The sequence below is a fragment of the Crocuta crocuta genome, unplaced genomic scaffold (assembly GCF_008692635.1).
Source record: "Crocuta crocuta isolate KB4526 unplaced genomic scaffold, BGI_CrCroc_1.0 scaffold328, whole genome shotgun sequence".
In the NCBI taxonomy this organism is placed as follows: Eukaryota; Metazoa; Chordata; class Mammalia; order Carnivora; family Hyaenidae; genus Crocuta; species Crocuta crocuta.
Window position 1 is genome coordinate 590,060 of NW_027529645.1, and position 19,360 is coordinate 609,419.

General features: G+C 48.7%; 1 protein-coding gene across 1 annotated transcript in view; it reads right to left on the minus strand.

Annotated features, from left to right (window-relative positions):
- Window positions 1-19,360, minus strand: part of RBM20 (RNA binding motif protein 20) — a 193,188-nt gene that overhangs the window by 43,855 nt on the left and 129,973 nt on the right. Inside the window, exons 2-5 of the mRNA XM_077762425.1 lie at window positions 8,711-9,770; window positions 7,225-7,286; window positions 4,585-4,679; window positions 3,931-4,028 (exon numbers count right to left, since the gene is read on the minus strand). Coding sequence (XP_077618551.1) covers window positions 3,931-4,028; window positions 4,585-4,679; window positions 7,225-7,286; window positions 8,711-9,577 — 1,122 coding nt within the window. The 5' untranslated portion in view covers window positions 9,578-9,770. The remainder of the gene's footprint in view (window positions 1-3,930; window positions 4,029-4,584; window positions 4,680-7,224; window positions 7,287-8,710; window positions 9,771-19,360) is intronic.

The window sequence follows — 19,360 nt, forward strand, 5'->3', positions numbered from 1 at the left end:
GAAAACTATTTACAGCCTGAGAAGGCCCCCAGTGGCCCCTTCCAGAAACCTGATTACTCTGTTTATGACGACTCAGGCAGCCAAGGATAAAGTGCCTCTGCTCTGGCAAATGGCAGAAGCCTAAGTGAAAGTGAACACCACTCTCTGGGGACCCTGGGGTGGCAGGGAGAGACACAAATCCCCCCCCCCCACCAGCAAACACAGCACACAACTGTCAGCTCAGTGCCCCGTCTCTGTCAATGATAAACACGGAAATGAAAGGCTCGCGCTCCCCACGGAGCTGACAGAAGCATACATTCAGCCAAGCCTGGGGCTGATGGAGGCGGTCGATGGGCTTCTGGGTGTGTTTAGGTTTTGTAGAAGTGCAGAGACCTTGCAAAAACTCATTCTCAGAGCCCTGGGTCGATTGTTTCCCTGCTTTTAAAAGCAGGCAGCTTTAGAGACAGCAGTTGCTCTTTGCTCTACAAATATCATAACGGCGGAGTCCTGGCTGGTTCTGGCTTCACTCAACCAAAGGTGTTTCTGCAAGGATGTATGTAAGTAGAATGGGACCAAAAAAAGCCCTGGCACAGAACCAGAAAACATTTCCGGAGGAAAAATGCATCAAAGCTTTTATGGGTTCTTTATGAGGGCTGGGAGGGGGATAATGGAGGAATTTCCCTGTCCTCATGAAATATTTCTTATCCATTTGAATTTTCACAAAGAGCATAAATTATGCAAGCAGAAAAAAAGCAGAGATGTATATGCAAAAGGAGCCCGCTGGCCCCTCCTCAAGCCTCAAAAACCTGCCTTTTGGTAACAGCGTAATTACCCTTTGATGCATTTGTTTACCTTTGGAGGTCAGTATTTGCAGGCATAAAAAACAATAATTTCTCCGAAGGACTCCCCTGCTACTTAGAGGACCCTTTGCAAAGTATCTTTCTGCAGCCAACTAATCAATCAGCTCTGATTTCTCAGCTTGTCTTCAAATGTCAGTATTTGTGTATTTCCAATTTTCCTAAAGACAGACACACTTGCATCCGATGGACCAGAATCAGACAGAAGAATGTGACCATCCAGGCAAGGATGATTCAGGGACTGGTTGGGGCAGGCCTTGTCTTTGTTCCCCAGACGTCCTTGGGCAGGGTCATGTGACTAACAAGACCTCACAGAACTTACAAGACCAGTCAGGTGACCACTCTCCCCTCCACTGGATCTGTCGAAAAATGTCTCTAAACATCTGACCTCATCTTGGGGGACACTGTCACAGCGCAGGAGAATTTGGGTGCCAGGTCTCAGTAGCCTCCTCATCTTGTTCCATGGCTGATGGCTAGCTGAGGCCCAAGAAGTCACTGCCATCCTCAAGGCAGATTGAGATCCTGCTGAGCAGCATGTAGGGTGGATGTGGACACAGGGAAGGGGAGAGGGCTCACTAGAGAGAGAGCCATAGCAAGGAAGAAAATTCAGAAACCCTCAAAGAGAAGAAGCAGGGCTTGGTGGTTACAAGGGAGGCTTCTAGAGTCAGGCCACCTGGGTTCAAATCCCAACACTTCCATTAAGTCATCAGCTATAAAACTTTAAGCAAAGCACTTAGTCTCTCTGTGCCTTGGTTTCCCCAACTCTCAGGGCTGTCTGGAGGATTAAGTGAGAAAATACATACGAAGATACTAAGAACCCAGTAAGCATTGTATAAACGTTAGCTGTTGTCAGCAGCAGCAGCCTACAATGTCCTGAGGTCTCCGTCGCCGGCTGGCTGCCAGTGCCGAAAGCAAAGTGTTCCTTGTGTTGCCCCTCGCCAGGTTCAAGCCGGATGAACCCCCATCTCCAGGCGTTTGGAGGAAGCTTCACTCAGAGCTTCCGAGTATTAACACGAATGATCATGAATCATTATCAGCACAAATTGTCAGATCGTTTGTGCCCGCGGCACGTGGAGGTAGAGTGCTTTCACAGGAGCCTGGCAGAGCCTCTAGAGGGAGCAGACATGACCACAGGACTTACCAGAAAGATCTGTGCAGGAGAAACGCCGAATACTGAGACTTGCCTAAGGTCACAGGGGTTCTCTCCTGGGCCGGCCATGGCTGCGGGGCAGTCACTCAACAGCGTGGCCTGGGACAGGACAGGTTCCCACAAGCGGTTAAAAGGATCTGCTGCTTAGTGACAGCCATTGGTGCTTCTTACGCACCGTGCAGCTCACACGTCACTGTCCAGCCGTGTCACGTTCAATCCTCATGACAGCTCTGGTCTGCCCTCAGCCTCGCTCCCACCTTCCGGCTCTGACCACACATCAGGAGACCCTGCTCCAGTGGTGTGAGTGTTCCGAGATTGGAGGCATCATCAAAATGATCAATTACACAAGTCTGGTAAGAACGCAGCTGTTTGCTTTGCTTTCAAAAGTCATTATTATGGGAGTTAGTGCCCCCATTTAAGGAAAGGGAGCCTCAGTGACTTGCCCACAGCCACTTAGCCTGTGCGCTCCAGAGGAAGGTTCGAACTTAGGTCTCTTTGGCTCCACATCCACAAGGAAGGGCTTCTTGTTCCCTGGGCAGCACTGGAGGGAGGGGCTCGGGCGCGGAGCACACACTGAGGAGTCATCCTACTCTCGCTTCTCCTCTGCGGCTCAGCCCCTTCCCCTTTACAAAGGCGCTCAGTTGATGCCGGCTCTTTCCCTGCCCAGATCCCCGGCCCACTCTCATCGCCTGCCCATCTGGTCACAGTCCCCTTCCCCTCCGCCCTAAGATCTCAGAGCAGGGTTTTGGGCACTGACATGCCACAGTGGGAAACGCCCTGGGGTGGGGTGGTGCTGGAGCTGCCCACACCCCGGTCCAGACACAAGGTCAAAGACAAATGACAGGCCTTACTGCTCTCCTGGGACTGACTCAAAGCCGCACAGATCGGGCATGGCCCTCGGCGTGGAGAGAGAGGGCAGAGAGGGAAACCGCAAAATTCTCTTTCCCCAAAACGTGCGCGGGCTCCCAGCCCGGAGCTCTGTCTCGGAGCGCGTCTGCGTTCAACCTCACACACAGACAGACGCACCCGAGCAGAAACGTCCGCCCAGGCAGGCCTCCCCAGTCGCTCAAGCCCGGGGGCTAGCAGCTCCTGAAGCTTGGCATGAACACCCCCACACACAGAGGGGACAGCACTTGGGAGCTCGTCACATGAGAAGAAAGAGGCTACAACTGCTCACACCGCAAACTGAAAGAAATCCAGGCATGGCCGCGAACACACAGACACGCGCCCTCTGGCAGGGCTGGGCCACACATTTTGTTCCACAGTCGGCTCTGGTTCTGCCCCCTCACCTCCCTCCACGTGTTCTGGAGGAGAAGCTTCTGGGGGAGGAGGCTACACGAAGTGGCCAAACAGAAAAACCAAGAGGGAAAGGAACTTGTCACAATCGGTGGGCAAAGGGAGAATGAAGCTTTCGAGCTTTGGGGGGACTGGAGAGCGTGTTGTAGAGAGAGAGGAATGAAAACAACTAAAAACAAGGATTCCACAGAAGCAACTGTTTCCCCAGGGGGCCAAGAAATCCCATTACTGCATGGTCCTTATTTTCGCACACATTTTCTCTTTCTGGTTCAACCTCCAGATTTACCCATCAGAGGAAATAACCCACTTAAACACAATAGCAAAAAGTCTTAAACACACACACACACACACACACACACACACACACACAAGCTCAAACCTCTTTTCCCCCTTAAACCAATGCTGAAGCCTAGAAAGTCTATGTGTGCTTTCGATTTTAATAACACATGTCAGTTGTGATTCAGTGCTCGCTGGACTGAGTGAAACACCCGCCATCCTCTGCCCATGGGACACGTTTTCCTGCCCTGCACAAAGCCGCATCTGTGCCAGCTTCGTCCCAGCCTCCCTGTACCTCTATACCCGGGGATAGCGGTGACACAAATGCTTTGATGGTGACAATGGCAGTGGAGAACATGCTTCTGTACTCACGTTTGTCCCCGGGGAAGCTGAAGGAAATGCAGGATTTGACTGAGCAAACGACCTTGCTGGAATGGCCGCATACGATGATCCAAGATTTGAGACATAATCTAAATGAGGAATTACACCAAATGTGTGAAATCCTAGTCACTTACTTTACCTTCAAAAGTCAAGATTAGGATGGGGGAGCCTGGGTGGCTCAGTTGGTTAAGCGTCCGACTTTCAGTTTCTGCTCAGGTCAGGATCTCACGGTTCTCAAGTTCAAGCTCTGCACGGTTAGCACAGAGCCTGCTTGGGATCCTCTCTCTCCCTCTCCCCTACTTGCGCTCTCTTTTTCTCTCTGCCTCAAAATAAATAAACTTTATTTTTTAAAAAAGCCATGATTAGGATATAAATTGGAAGAAAAAAATTAAAATTTCCTCTCAGTATACTGCTTAGTGATTGGTAGGATTTTTGCCCCCGGACATGTTGATAACCGACAAAGCTTACGTCTCTAAGAGCCTAGAGAGCAGGACAATACATTATCTTGGGATCCGTTTGCTTTATATATATACATATATATACACATGGCACACCAGGGAAGTTAGGTTATTAAAGATGTGACACAATAAGCCTTTGGGAAGCTGGTTTGTGCGTCAAGCCACTGACCTGGAGGGACTTACTCACCTTCAGAGTTCCCAGCAGGAGTATAAACAGCCGTGCTGTTGGGAGAGGCACCCAGCGTTCCCTCTGCTGAACCGAGTATACACCGGATGCCAGCACTGGAGAGAGGCGGAAAAGCGGAACCAGTAACTCAATAAGCTAAACCAAGAATTACCACAGGACCCATAAACTCCACTCCCAGCCATAACCCTAAAAGAGTTAAAAATAAATGTTCAGGGGCACCTGGGTGGCTCAGTTGGTTAAGCAAGCATCTGACTCTTGATCTCTGGTCAGGTCATGATCTCACCGTTCATGAGATCGGCCCCTCAGTGGCTTGGACTTCTCTCTCTCCTTCTCTCTCTCTGCCCTTCCCAAGTGCTTGCTTTCTCTCTTGGGGGGTGGGGGTGGGGGAAATGGGTGATGAGCATGGAGGAGGGCACTTGTGGGGATGAGCACTGAATGTTATTGGAAACCAACTTGACAATAAACTATAATTTAAAAATATTAATAAATAAATAAATAAACTTTAAAAAACATTCAAACAAACACTTGTACATGAATGTTCATAGTAGCACTATTCACAAGAGCCAAAAGGTAAAAAACAACCCAAACACAGATCAAAAGATGAATGGATAAACAAAATGTGGTACATACATATAATGGGATATTATTCAGCCATAAAAAGGTGATACACGCCACAACATAGATGAACCCTGAAAATATTTTGTTAAGTGAAAAAAGCCAGTAATCAAAGGCCATATATTAAATGATTCCATTTCCACAGAATGTCCAGAAGAGGCAAATCCACAGAGACAGAAAGTGGATTAGCGACCGCCAGGCACTACAAAGGAGGGGAAAGGGAATGAGTACTTAACGGGTATGGAGTTCAGGGGTAAAGAAGATGTTTGGGAGCTACATAGTGATGATATTTGCACAACCTTGTGCGTCTGCTAAATACCACTGAACTGTATGCTTTAAAATTGTTAAAATGGTGAGTCTCTCTCTTTTTTTTAATGTTTATTTTTGAAAGAGAGAGACAGAGCACAAGCAGGGGAAGGGCAGAGAGAGAGAGGGAGACACAGACTCTGAAGCAGGCTCCAGGCTCTGAGCTGTCAGCACAGAGCCCGATGTGGGGCTCGAACTCATGGACCATGAGATCATGACCTGAGCCGAAGTCGGACGCTTAACCGACTGAGCCACCCAGGTGCTCCAAAATGATGAGTCTTAAGTGAACTTTGCTGCAACAAAAGAAGAGGGAGCCAGAAAAGGGAGACCCTTATAAAATTAGTTTTTCAGTTGTAATCAAATATACATAAAATTTGCCATCTTAACCATTTCGAAGCGTACAGCTCAGGGACATGAAGCACATCTGTACTGTCGTGCAGCTGTCCCCATCGTCCACCTCCCAGAAACTGCCCCCGTTCAAAGCGAACACCCCACTTCCCCTGCCTGAGCCCCTGGCCGCCACCATCCTACTTTCTGTCTCTATGAGCCCGACTCTTGCAGCTCCTCCTTAGCGGACCATCCAGCGTGTGTCCGTGTGTGACTGGCCTACCTCACGGAGCACGATGTCCTCCAAGTTCAGCCATGCTGTGCCATGTGTCAGAAGCCCCTTTCCTCAGGCTGAACAATATTCCGGTGTACGGATAGAGCACATTTTGTTTACCTATTCATCTGTTGGCGGACATTCGGGTTACTTCCACCCACTGGCTATTGTGAATAAGAAAGGGGAGCCTTTTGAATGTGCTCATTTCAAATCACTTAACTCCAGCCGGCTGTTCACACCCTGGGCCATGTGCCCTCTTCTCTGCCCGCATTACCACAGCCTCACTGGTCCGCCCACACCCCACTCCTGTCTATTCTCAGCCCAGCAGCCAGGGCCCCGCTCGGTGGAGCCAGAGGGCACCACTCCTTCAAAGCAAAACAAAAGTGCTCACTGCAAACCCAGGACCTCAGACCCGGCTGGGGTTCACTCCTGGCTCCTCCCCCCAGGACTCTGCTCTGGTCACACTGCTGTTCCCTGAGCATCCGAGGGACACACTGAGATTCAAACTTGCTGTTCCCTCTGCTGGGAGCACATGTCCCCCAGACAGCCAGGGGCTCACTCCCCCTCCTGAGGTGTCCTGAACGAGGCCTTTCCACCCTATCTAAAGACTACAGGCACCTGGGTGGCTCCGCTGGTTAAGCGTCTCACCTCAGGACATGATCTCATGGATCGTGGGATCAAGCCCCGTGCTGACAGCGTGGAGCCTGCTTGGGATTCTCTTTCCCCCTCTCTCTCTGACCCTTCCCTCCTCTCTCTCTCTCAAAATAAATAAACTTTAAAAAAAGGAATAAAATAAAATGCGAGGCCCAGCCCCTGTGAGTGCACATGTGTGTACACACAAGCTCCCTTCCCTGCCCCTGAGCTGATGCCGTTTTCTGCTTTGCATTCACCACCAGGGATGCTGTATAATTCACTTGCTTCTTTTCTTGATCATCTGCTCCCCGCACCCCCCCCCCTCCCCACAACCGTTAAGAATAAGCTGTTTGAAGGCATGGACATTTTCCTGTTTTGTTCTCTGCTGTTTCCCCAACACCTAAAACAGAATGTGGCACACAGTAGGTGCTCAATGAATGCTCACTGAGGAGACGCATGGACCTGTTCTCCTGGCCAGCACTTACTTTTCAGAGAAGACCAGGCATTTCTGAGCGTGTAGTTTCCCTTTCACATGCAGTTCCCAGTCCTAGACCGGAAGGAAAGGGAAAGTGACTAAGCAGAACTGAGTCCATGAGAAGGTAAGGGATGACTGCAGGCTTCCCCATCAGGCAGGGGGCTCAGAGCCCAGACACTGGAGCCACCCTGCAAACACACCTCCCTCCGCTCCTCCTCTCCCTCCTAGCTCCTCCCCACACTTGCCTTCCCATCTAGCCCTCACTCCATCAGCCAGACCCGCATCTCTCTCGCCCATCTCGGACAGGAGCCCAGAATGCCAAGTCGGATTCTGTTTTCTCTCCATGCACCCATGTCCCATGTCACCTCCCACCTTCCACTCCCTCCCTTCTCCCCCAGAGAGACCCCACCCACTTCTGTGTCTGGTTGGAAAAACCTGGCAGGTGGACTCACAGTGAGCTTCAAAGCCTTAAGAATGGCTTATGAGAGCTGAAATCCACCATCGCCTCCCAGTGTCAGCCAGCCCCCGCCCCGTGAGTGACAGGGGTGCACTTGTACTATGTGACCCAAGCAGAGGGGAAGGACACACTGTGGTGTGACGCCCATTACACGGGGATCATTATGCTCTGCAGGTGGGATGAGAGAAGAGAGGCAGCACAGCCCAGCGCTTAAGTGGCACCTGGCACCGGTCCTGGGAGGGCCAGACCCATGTTCGAATCTCCACTCTGCCACTCTCTAGCTATGGGGCCCTGGGCAAGTCCTTTCCTCTCTCTGGGCCTCGGTTTTCTCACCTGCAAAATAAGACTAATAATAGTATCTACCTCCCAGGATTACTGCTGACATATGGAAAGGATTTCATAGATGTTAGCTGTCTGAATTATTATTGATTCGGAATATTTCACTGCATCACTAATACATTTTTGCCACGGATTAGGGGGTGGATTTATATTATACTATAAAAATCTTTTGCTTTAGGGGCCCAAAGCATTTTACAAGCACCAGGAAGGTATGATGAGGCTCCATCTGGGAAACTGAGGCACTCTATAATAATGTGCTAAGGCCTCACCTGAGAGGAGCTCTCTCACCCTCATCCAAAATTCTGCCAGCGTTTTCGTCCCCTTCCGAACTCAATATGATGCACTCTGGGCATATCCCACGGGAAGAGCCCTCCTCAAGGAGGCAGGAGGCCAGTCCTTGAATCCCTTCTCTGGCACCCACGTGGGGTCACCTGTTCCCTGACTCAGCCACAGCTTTCTCATTAATAAACATGGGAAAGAATCTCTTACTTGCCTCAAAATAAGGGACTGGCCCCAATACCTTTCTGAAATGAATTTTGGTTCTAACACCTATAATTTTAATCAAGGGTACTGAGGGCAAAATGCTGCTACCTAGTCCCCAAATGTAACAGTTCCTAGCTCCTGAGCAGCAAGAGCGGGATGGGGGGGAGCCCCCGCCCAGGCTCCAGTGGTGGCTCCCACGCCGTTCGGCAGGACTCACCTTCAGATCAAACACCTTCTTGTCGCAGATGCTACAGATGTGTGGCAGGTGAAGGGGAGCCACACCGTGAAAGTCGTTCAGCTCATGAGCCTGCAGGGGCCGCACCGACAGCATCGCCTGCTCCTCCTTGGCCCGCCTCCGGGCACCGATGAAACCCTGTTTGCTGTTGTTTAGCCGACCCCCAAAAGAAGGAGGGGTCCTGTCTGGGGTGGGCTCCTCGGGGTCATAGAGTTCATAGGGCTGGCTGGGGGGTGGAGGCCACAGGCTGGGGCCTGCTGTAAGATCGGGCTTGCTTTGGCCAGAGAATCCGTGGGGGCTCTCCCATTGGCTGTTTGGACCCTGCAGCAGAGGACCTACCTCACCTTTCACGGCCCCGGCCTGCTCGGCCACAAATCCACCTGCCACATGCGATCCTTGGGAGTTGGGTCCATAGAAGTCTTTGGGAAAGGCAGCCTGGCCATCTTGCCCTGAGTGACTGTAGTGCCCTTCATAGGTCACACTGCCCGTGGTGGAGGCCGTGGCTGGCAGGAAGCTGGGCTGACTGTCTGTTTCAGAGCCATATGCCTGGCCGGTGCTGGCCTTGCCATAGTCACAGAACCCTGCCACAGCCGGAGAAGGCCCGGTCTTGCCAATGCCCAGGATGACCGCTGGCTGGGCAGGGGTCTGAGGCAAAACCCCACTGAAAGGGTGCATCACCACGGCACCAGGGGGTTGGCTCACAGAGGGCACCGGGCCTCGCGTCTGGCTGGGGGGTGAGAAGGCAATTGCATTAGAGGGAAACCGGGCACTGGGCACCGTCGCAGCATGGCTCTGGGGGGCGCTGATCACAGACGGATGCCTGAGCTGGTTGAAGAGAGGCTGGGACATGGCCACTTTGGAGAGGACTTGGTTGAGGACCGTGGCGGCGGCGGTATTGCTGGTGACCGCTGTCTGTGCCAGCTTCAGCCGGTGGAGGGTGAGCTGGGCTTGCAGTTGGGCCAGCTGCAGGCTGGCGGGCGAAGGGAGCAGAGGGTTCGGGTTACTGACGGAGAACGGGTTCTTGTCCAGGAGCTTGGCGGCACTGCAGAAACACAGAAGTCTGGATGCACAGCTCGTTTTCACCCAGGGAGCAAGGGGCTCTTTCTTTGCTTATCTGTGGTCCCCTCGTCTAAGATAAAACCCTTCCACACAGGCCCCACATATAAGTGAGTCTGCCAAAAGCCTGTACTCACACATACATGTCAATCTTTTTAAAACTCTGATCGAAAACTTATTTTCTGACAGAATGGTCAACCTCACTGGTAATCAGAGATACAAGCTATAAACACCAGAAAAAATGTTTGCCTGGAAAAATAGCAAATTTTTTTTTGGAGTAACAGCATTCAGTACGGGTAAGATAAGGTGGAGTGGACACAATGGTATTGATAGTCTAACTCTGGGTGACTTTGTTAAAAGACGGTCTGATAACATGCACTCATTAAAGCATACACTTTGACCCAATAATTCAATTCTATAAAATGATCCTAAGAAAATGGGCTAAAATGCAGACAAAACTTGATACCCAATATTCAAGAGTCTGAAGTTGAAAATTACAAACATCTGATAACAGGGGTGATAGGAAGGTTTAAACGAAGCAAATTATGACATACCTATATAATAAGATATTAAGGAATCATTTACTATTGTAAATTTCCACTTTATTCTGTAATATTTAAGACATTCAAAAAAGTACACCCAAAACCAAGGTTAAGATAGAAAACATTCCAATCCACTAAATCCCCTCTTGGTATCTGTTCTCCCCATCCAAGCCCCACCCCATCTTGCCAACGGTAGACATGGTCTTGAATTTAGTCAAGCCACTGTTTACAACAACAAAAAATTTTTGACATGAGCAAATCCATAGAGTCTATATGCGAAATGAAAGAAAAAAGCAGCCTTCAAACTTGCATCTAGAGTATTCCATGTGTATATTTGTGCCAAACACATTTTCGTTGGGATCCTTATTTCACATTCACAAACGAGAATCAAGCTCCCTTCAACCCACTCTCAAACCCAACGAGCATGAGGAATAACAAAAACATTACAAGTGAAGAATCTGAACTTGAAGTCATCAGCAGTGGTGGGCTCTCGCAGACGCTTATTGTGGGGGTGCTCTGTCTGACATGTGCCTTTCACATGAACTCTGTTGGTTGGTTATGGTGTTTTCTCAACCAATATAAGATTGGATGTGTGGTTACTACTGTCAGGGCCCTTTTTTAAGACCATATTTTCTACGTCTTTAGCTCCCCTTCTGGGTACCAGGTGTGATCAGGGAAATGTGTTTGGGATGTTGATGAACTAGAATTCCCAGGACATGTTAATGGGAAGAACGAGACTGCGCATTTGAAACTGGGTTACCATGGAGAACCCGAGCCATCTGTTCAGCATGCCTATGGGAGTATGGGGAAGAAGCTACGAGGCGGGGACACTTCAGACAAGGTCCCCACTGTCATAGGTTCTGTACAGAAGGCTGATGAAACAAAGAAAAGAGGCTGGGAGTGGGCATGGTGAGGAAAAAAGGGGAGATGTGAAAAGGGTGTGGCACGTCACACCTCTCCCACTCTGGAGACATTTTGAGGAAATAGAGCTTCTGCTGAGGCCACTGGTCTGAGAGAAAGGTGACGAGTAGGAAGGGGAGCAGGAGAGAGCCTAACATACACTGTGTGTGGCACTCCTGTCTGACTAGTGCTCAGCCTGTCATCCCATTTGGTATCTCCGTCAGTCCTACTGGGTAGAAAAGGTTCACCCCAAATTTGCAAAGTGAGAATCTAAAACCCAGAGAGACCAGGTGACCTTCTTACGAACACTCAACGTTGGTGAATATAGGCATGGGATTCAAACCCCAGCCAGGCTTTGAAAAGAGAAGGGGAATAGGGGGTTAGGTATGCAGCTCCTGTTTGAAGTGAGTTCTCAGAACATCAGGCACATCAACATTCAAATGTAAGTGCAAAATACACGTCAGGGCCAGATAAAAATGATTCTGGATTACTCTTTCCCATTCTGGGAGAGATCAAGAACTTCTGTTAAGTCATTAAAGAGCCAGCAGCCTCGCTGTGCTCCCAGGACAGAACAGGTTGACTGCATTTTAAGATATCGGGGGCCTGGGGAAGTCACGGTTAAAGGTGATTACAGACCTTTCCTCCTCTGGGTAGTTGTGCTGGGTGCAGCCAAGCCTTGATGGCCCCAGGGTGGCCCAGGCACAAATCATGGCAGCAGCAGAGGTGGGGAGGCGCTAATTGTCTCCGTAGGCGAGAATATGAAGGGAAAGGAGGATGGTCAAGAGTCTGATGATAGATTTCTACTTGTGTTGTATTAAGTAGCTGAGCTTTAGGAGAGCAATTAAGCTTAACTCAAAACCCTGCCCACACAGGGCCAACTGTCCCTACCAGGTCTGTCCACAACCCAGCCAGTCCCTGCTAACAAGGCGATAATGAGGTGCCAACTTAGTTTCCATGACCAGGGAAAGACAAGGTTGGTTTTGTTTTTCCCAGAGAAGTCAGCTGTATTTTCTAAAACTGTGTTCTGGGCTGGAGAGAGCTCTCGCAGGAGATTCCCCTTCACCTCTGAAAGAACACACGAGGAAGAACGGTCTTTCCAACTAGGAAAGCCAACCTCGCCGGGTATTTGTAGGTCAGCCACGAGAAACAAATGCTCTCAGCACGGCCCAGGTTACAGAAGCTACCCATTCAGATGCAGCACGAAATGAGAAGACTCACTGGATTTTCTTCCCAGCATCCACGCTGCCTGGCAAATTCAGACGGTCCCCAACCTTAACCAACGTTGAGCAGAAGCGATGTCACATGAATTATCAGAGCCAGATGCCTCTTTTGAACCAAAGAGTCTTAAAAGGAAAAGACACACCATCCTATTTAAAAGAAAGAAAAGAGGGGCGCCTGGGTGGCTCAGTTGGTTAAGCGTGCGACTTCGGCTCAGGTCATGACCTCAAGGTTCGTGGGTTCAAGCCCTGTGTTGGGCTCTGTGCTGACAGCTAGCTCAGAGCCTGGAGCCTGTCTTTGGATCCTGTGTCTCCCTCTCTCTCTGTCTGTCCCCTGCTCACACTGTCTCTCTCTCTCTCTCTCTCTCAAAAATAAATAAAACATTAAAAAATTTTAATAAAAAATATAAAAGAAAGAAATGAAAGAAAGAAAAAAGAAAAGAAAGCCCTATAATCCATAGCCTACAACAGTTAATAACCTAAAATCCAGGTACATATAACAATCATATTCCTAAACAAAAACCTGGGCCATATGATGGCTGGAACTAAGGTCACCTTCTTATATTCCTGCTACCTCAGTTTGTCACTGTCACATCACTTAGCACACCGGGCTTTGTGTTAAAAATAATTGCTTATGGGGGTGTTTGGGTGGCTCAGTCAGTTGAGCATCAGACTCCTGAATTGGGCTCAGGTCATGATCCCAAGGTCACAGGATCAAGCTCCACGACTAGCACCTTACCTGGTAAAGGGGACTTTGCAGATGTGATTAAGTTAAGGATGAGGAGATGGAGAGATTATCCTGGATTATCTGGGTGGGCCCAATGTAATCACAAGAGTCCTTATAAAATGGAGGCAGGGGGGTCAGAGTCTGAAACAGAAGATACAAAGATGGAAGCAGAGGTCAGAGACCAAAGAAGATGCCGTGCTGCTAGCTCTGAAAATGGAGGAAGGGGTCAAAAGCCAAGGAAATGCAGGTGCTCTCCAGACACCAGAAAAGGCCAGGAGCTTTAACTGAAGAAACCAGCCTTACTGACACCCTAACTTTGGACCAGTGAGACTGACTTCGGATTTCTGACCTCCAGGACTGTAAGATAAGAAAGTCGTGTTGTTGTAAGCCACTAAATATGTGGTAATATGGTTTTTTAAAATTTTTTAATGTTTGTTTTTGAGAGAAAGACAGAGTATGAGTGGGGGAATGGCAGACAGAGAGAGAGACTCAGAATCCCTCTGATCTGAGAATCCCTCTGAGCTGTCAGCACAGAGCCTGATGCGGGGCTCGAACCCACAAACTGTGAGATCATGACCCGAGCCGAAGTCGGACACTTAACCGAATGAGCCACCCAGGCGCCCCAATGTGTGGTAATATGTTACAGAAGCAATAGGAAACTAATATAATCCAGCAAGAAAATCAGATGTAAGAGAAGCTTCCACTCAGAGAGGCAGCAGTGGGTGTGGGATTATTGGTAGATGTTGCTGGTAACAAACTCATGCCCTCCTCCACCTCCCCGGGTCCTAGGAAGCACAGACCGTCTGACTAGGTGTCCATCCCAAGACCCTCCGGCAACCTTGCCAAAAGCCAGAAAAGCCCAGAGATCTCTTCCTTTTCAAAGTCAGCTTTCTCTACCCAGCTGGATCAATGGCAACTGCGGAAGGCTTTTTGCTGCAGAACCTCAAGGATCAAATCATCCTCCCGCCCTAGAACAAAGGCAGAAAGTGACCTGCCCAAAGCCAACTAGCCGGGTAGCAGTAAGCCCTCAGTGAGAATCCAGATCATCCAAACCAGCTTCTAGAGCCTGAAAGAATGGCCTTACCTCTGAGGGCCCTAACTTAGCCCCAGAACGATCTATTTCACCAAATTATCATCTCCAGGCATGTTTATCTCCCTGCCCTGTTCAGAGACACTGACCACCTTTGCTATGCAAGGCACTCTCTGAGCACCAGGGCGACGTGAAGATGCAGGCCCCTTCCTTCTAGAACCCCATAAGCTCCAGAGAGGATAGCAGGGCTGCCGCCTGGATGGGGAGGGGGTAGGAGCCAGATTCTCTGCATCCGCCGCATTTCTTCCCCTAAACCTGTGCAGTGGTGCGGGTTGCCGCCAAGGAGTTGAACCGTGGACCAGGGAGGAGAGAGTGCCGCATGGGGAGTTATGCAGTCTGGGCGTCTGGCACAGAGCTGGGAACTGCTTATCACTGGGCACAGCCGTTGTGACTCACCCAGGCCTCTGCAAGGCTAACTGCCCCCAGGGCCAAGGTTGCTTTTCTGAGCCATTCACTGTTATGAAGAATTCTTGGTGCATAATCACATCCAAACCTTGGGTTCCTGGCTCACTTAGACAGCTTTTTTAAATTAAGGCAGCATTTCTCTCAAGAGTTGTAAAAATAAAACACAACATAAAGGAGAACTAGTTGCCTTAAAATGCCAGGATATTTAGGAGAACCAGATGAAAACTGTTTCTAATGTTTTAATTCCGTAGTGTTGAAAGGATGTGCAACATATTGTGTTCAGTGGGAGAGCGAATCAGCTGGCTCGGTTTGAAAATGCTCATTATTTGTCCCAAACCTCTTTCGTATGTTATTCTGAGTCCCACGCAATGATGGGAAGCAATGATGGATTAGTATTTGTGCACAGGGAGTGAGGCAGTGTCGTTCCTCAGTTCGAGTCAGGCATGGTCCTGAAAATTCAGCAGGACTTTTGTGACATAATCCATCCAGTTCTGAAAGTAAGGGAGAGCAGCCAAGATACAGGCAAGGGGCTGTGGGGTCTCTGTTCAGAACCAGAGTCCATCAAAGGGGCCAACAGGGCATTTATGTGTTTGTTCACTCAGCCCACATAGATTGAGCATCTCTTACTGCCAGGCAATGAAGCTAGGTGGTGGGGCTACAGAGATGAACAAAGAGAAACCTTCTGGAGATCGCAGGGTCTGAGACAGATCAACACAGAGGGTGCTGAGTATTCTGAAACCACAAAAGCACAAAAACAGTAAGGCACAAGAGGAAGTGGTTTGAGCTTCAAGCATCTAGAAAAATGTAATAAGTGAAAGAAAAGGCCGTCTGGAGGGCTGTCCCTGAACTCTGAACAGAGACAAACATTCTGGACTAACTCATCTAGCTACAGAGGCAAAGATGCATGCACTTTGCCAGGGGGTGAACTGTGGTTGGAGACCCAGGCTTCCACCTGGCCCTTACTGGTTGTGTGATGGGGGAATGCCGCTTAATCTTTCTGACACTCAGAATTTTCACATCTATACAATGGGATGGTAACCTCCATCCAATGTGACACAAACCTGGCCAATCAGAGCCCCCTGGCCACAATTATTGGCTCAGGGACGGACACTCCCGGACATTTTGTTGGAGCTACTGGAAGAGAGGCACTCTTCGGTCCTGCCATGACTGAGTTGCTATGCTGGATGAATTTAAGGCACCACTTAAAGAGAGCCTGCCCGAGGATAAAGCCAACCCAAAGACACTGGCCTGGAAACGGCGGCATAGCAGCTCCTGAATGACCTCATAGGGATGCTTGGAGCTGGGATCCCCTGCATCTGCCTGGCCATTTCTGTATATGAATCAATGCATTTCCTTTATTTGCTTAATAAAAATAATAATGTAATAAGAAAGCCAACCTACCTGAACCATCTGCTTTTAATCCAGATGGTTCCCCTCCATGGCACCACGTTGATTCAAGAGTTCCCTGTCACTCACCAGTTTTCTCTACACAGTGGATGGACCCTAAGACCCCAGCAGCTGGAGCTCCAGGGTCACTGCAGGGGACACTCAGACAGCCACTTTGGTGGGACCATCTGCTGACCAGAGACACCTGCTTCTTGGAGGTTTGGGACACAGAATGCTCCTCCGCCCTTGGTAGGATAGGAGCCCATATGACAGTCACTAGGCCAGGGTGTGAATGGGGCACAGGACTAAAGTCCCCACAAGGGTACGGGCTGCACAATAGCCTTTTACAGATCCAGCTCTGGCCACACAGGTGCTCCTGTGAGCAGGGGATATAATGCCTTGGCCCCCACCAGGGGATAGTTTCTAACTGACTGAAACACCATTTGTTTCACAGCACCTAACAGGCTGTTTCTGCTACACTAAGAACTGGCTTTATAAAAGGCATTAGTTATCCTGCTAGGAGAAAAGGATCTTTATTAAAGATACAATGGTTCCTAGTCTTCTTTTATGTGGAGCAAAGGAGGGTAGAAAGTGAGTGCCAATTGGTCTGGGGGCTGCCCTGTAGGACACGGGGGTAGGAATCAGGTGTCGTGAGTCTTAGACCTAACTGGAGGCTTGTCGGCTGTACCTCAGTGGACAACAGACTCCAGCCTTAGTGTCCTCATCTCTAAAAAAGAGAAGTCACAAATGTTTCTTGTTTATATTATGAGGACTGGCATGGGGTTAAGTAAAGGGTTGTCAGACCCCTCTGCAAACTGTCAGATGCTGTGTAGATGTCTGGAACATTACTGGAAAGAGAACGTTTTCTGTGTGATCACAACACACCCTTCCTTTTCTGAAAACATTCCTCTCCAGAAGAAGTGATATTTGTCACTCAGGTCCTTGGAAATCATCTCATTGCCACTGGGAATCTGGGTGGGGATGAGTTATAATCAGCTCAGCCATGTTTTGGAGTACCAACCATTTCAGTGTGATTGTGCTCTGCCTTCTGGATGGCGGCAGGGATGGGAAGGAGCACTGCCCAGAGGCTGAGGGCACAGGTTTCAGAGTTTGTATCAAAATGGGTATGAATTCCAGTTAGCTACTTGTAAGCAGGGGGCTGTGGACAAATACTTAATCCTCTCTCACTTTCAGGGTCCTCATCGTTAAAGCAGGGATGGGTATGTCTGAGCTAGAGGCTTGTCCTGAGAGTTGTATATAAATTGTTCTGCGTAGTTCCTAGCATACAGTAAGCGTTCACTGAACAATGTATCAGTAACCCTTACTACTACTCGTCTTTTTACCATCGTCACAACCATGACCATCACTATTACCATCACCATCGCCATTATTATTGCCATTTACCATCGCCATCATCACCTCCTACTGTTATCACCATTATCACCATTGTTATCAATATTACCATCACCTTTACCATCACCATTACGAGTTCGCCATTACCATCACCTTTACCATCACCATTACGAGATCGCCATTACCATCACTAATACTTTCTCCATCACCATTACCATCACTATCATAACCGCAATCATCTTTGTCATCATCGGTGCAGATGGCAAGTGAGCTCTGCCTGGGCAGAAAGACAAATTTTCCTTAGAGACAGATAGAGATGGAAGAGGAAAACAAAAAGAGATGTAAATATGGAGAGGAGGCAAGTGAAAATAAGGGTGGACACCTGCTGAGAGAAGAAGCAGAAATGTGGATTGGACTTGGGCAGAACAGGTAGAGCTAACAAGCTGCTTGGTAAACTGGTAAGTAGCAACAGACGTAAAGGGCTGTGGATTAATAACAAAGATGGACGGAAGTTCAGCCATATGGATGTGTGTGGACTCACAGCAAGCTTTTCCCTGGTAATGTTCAGCCACCCAGAAGCAGAAGTCAAGATCCACAGCCCAGAGCATAGCAGGGCCTAAGCCAACCCAAATGGTCACATTTTCGGTTAAGCACAGTGTCTTCCAAGATAACCCATCAGGGATCTAAATTCACTTCCAGTTCAACTCAGTTCCCTTTCCAGGCCAAGCAATGAGTGTGTCATTTCTTCTCATGTGCTAAGGCATAAAATATAATCCAGGCAAGAAAGCTCATGACCAGGCGAGAGAGAGTGTTTTCCAGGTTTGGTCACACCTTCACCGTGTGGCCAAATCAAATAAAGGGCAGTGCTTAAGGCCAGGTCACTGCTGAGTCCTGCCCTTCCATTACCTCCTGGGAGCTGAACTTCAAATCCTAAATTCTCAGCTCTACTGCAACATGCTTACAAGCTAGGTCAGGACATGAACCACCGGGAACAATACCTAACAGCCAAGTTACAAAGACGAAAACGATGATACACAGTAATATTGGAGCTAAGGTTCAAACTCTAGCTCATTATCACAAATGTTAACAGCAAGAAGAGGCTCTAGAGACCATTTTGGCTTAATGCACTCATTCTACAGAGGGGAGACAAGTGAAATCCAGTGAAGTTGGTGTGATATGTGATCACCCTAAGTCATAGAGCTGGCTAGAGAAGAGTGGGGACTGGGCCTCATGTCACCTCATTCCTCACGGCTAATGCAGCTGCTAGTCTTCTTCCTTGTGAGGAGAAGAGGTAGGTCACACATTTTTTTTGACAGTGCTATCATCTTGGTAATGACAGAGCTACTGGACTATCACCAGTGAGGTCTCTGTGAGTAGCATCATGATTACTGGGTCAATGCTGGCGTTATCCCACGTGTGGGCTTTAGCCATGACATTACCATAGGATGATTCTTAACAGCACGACATATCTGGGAGGCATTCATAACAGCAATGATAATCCTACCATCTCTCTTCTATTGCATGTGTTTAGGTTGGGTTGTTAATCAGTGTTTTCACCTCATTAGCTATCTGATTTCCAGGATGATCTAAAGGGAAGGAAAGTCAGATATGACCATTTCCGGCTTACATTAAAAAGACTGAGACCAAGAAAGGTCTACCAGAACACTCAAAGGCACTCAGTGAATATGGGACGTGGATGAGGGTATTCGTACTTAAGGCCAAGATTCTAGCCGCAGCCTACACATTCATTAAAGGGCACTTCTAAAACCACATTCAGTTCTATTTTTTTGGATGGGATTTGTTTTACAGGGATTTTGGTTTGTTTGTTTAAAGGTACTAAAATATAAAGAATTTTCCTCTGTTCTGTGGTTTTTCTCCCAATTTGTCACAGTATTTTATTTTTCCAACTTTACTGATATATATTTTAAAGTTTTTTAGTTATGTAACCTCTGCACG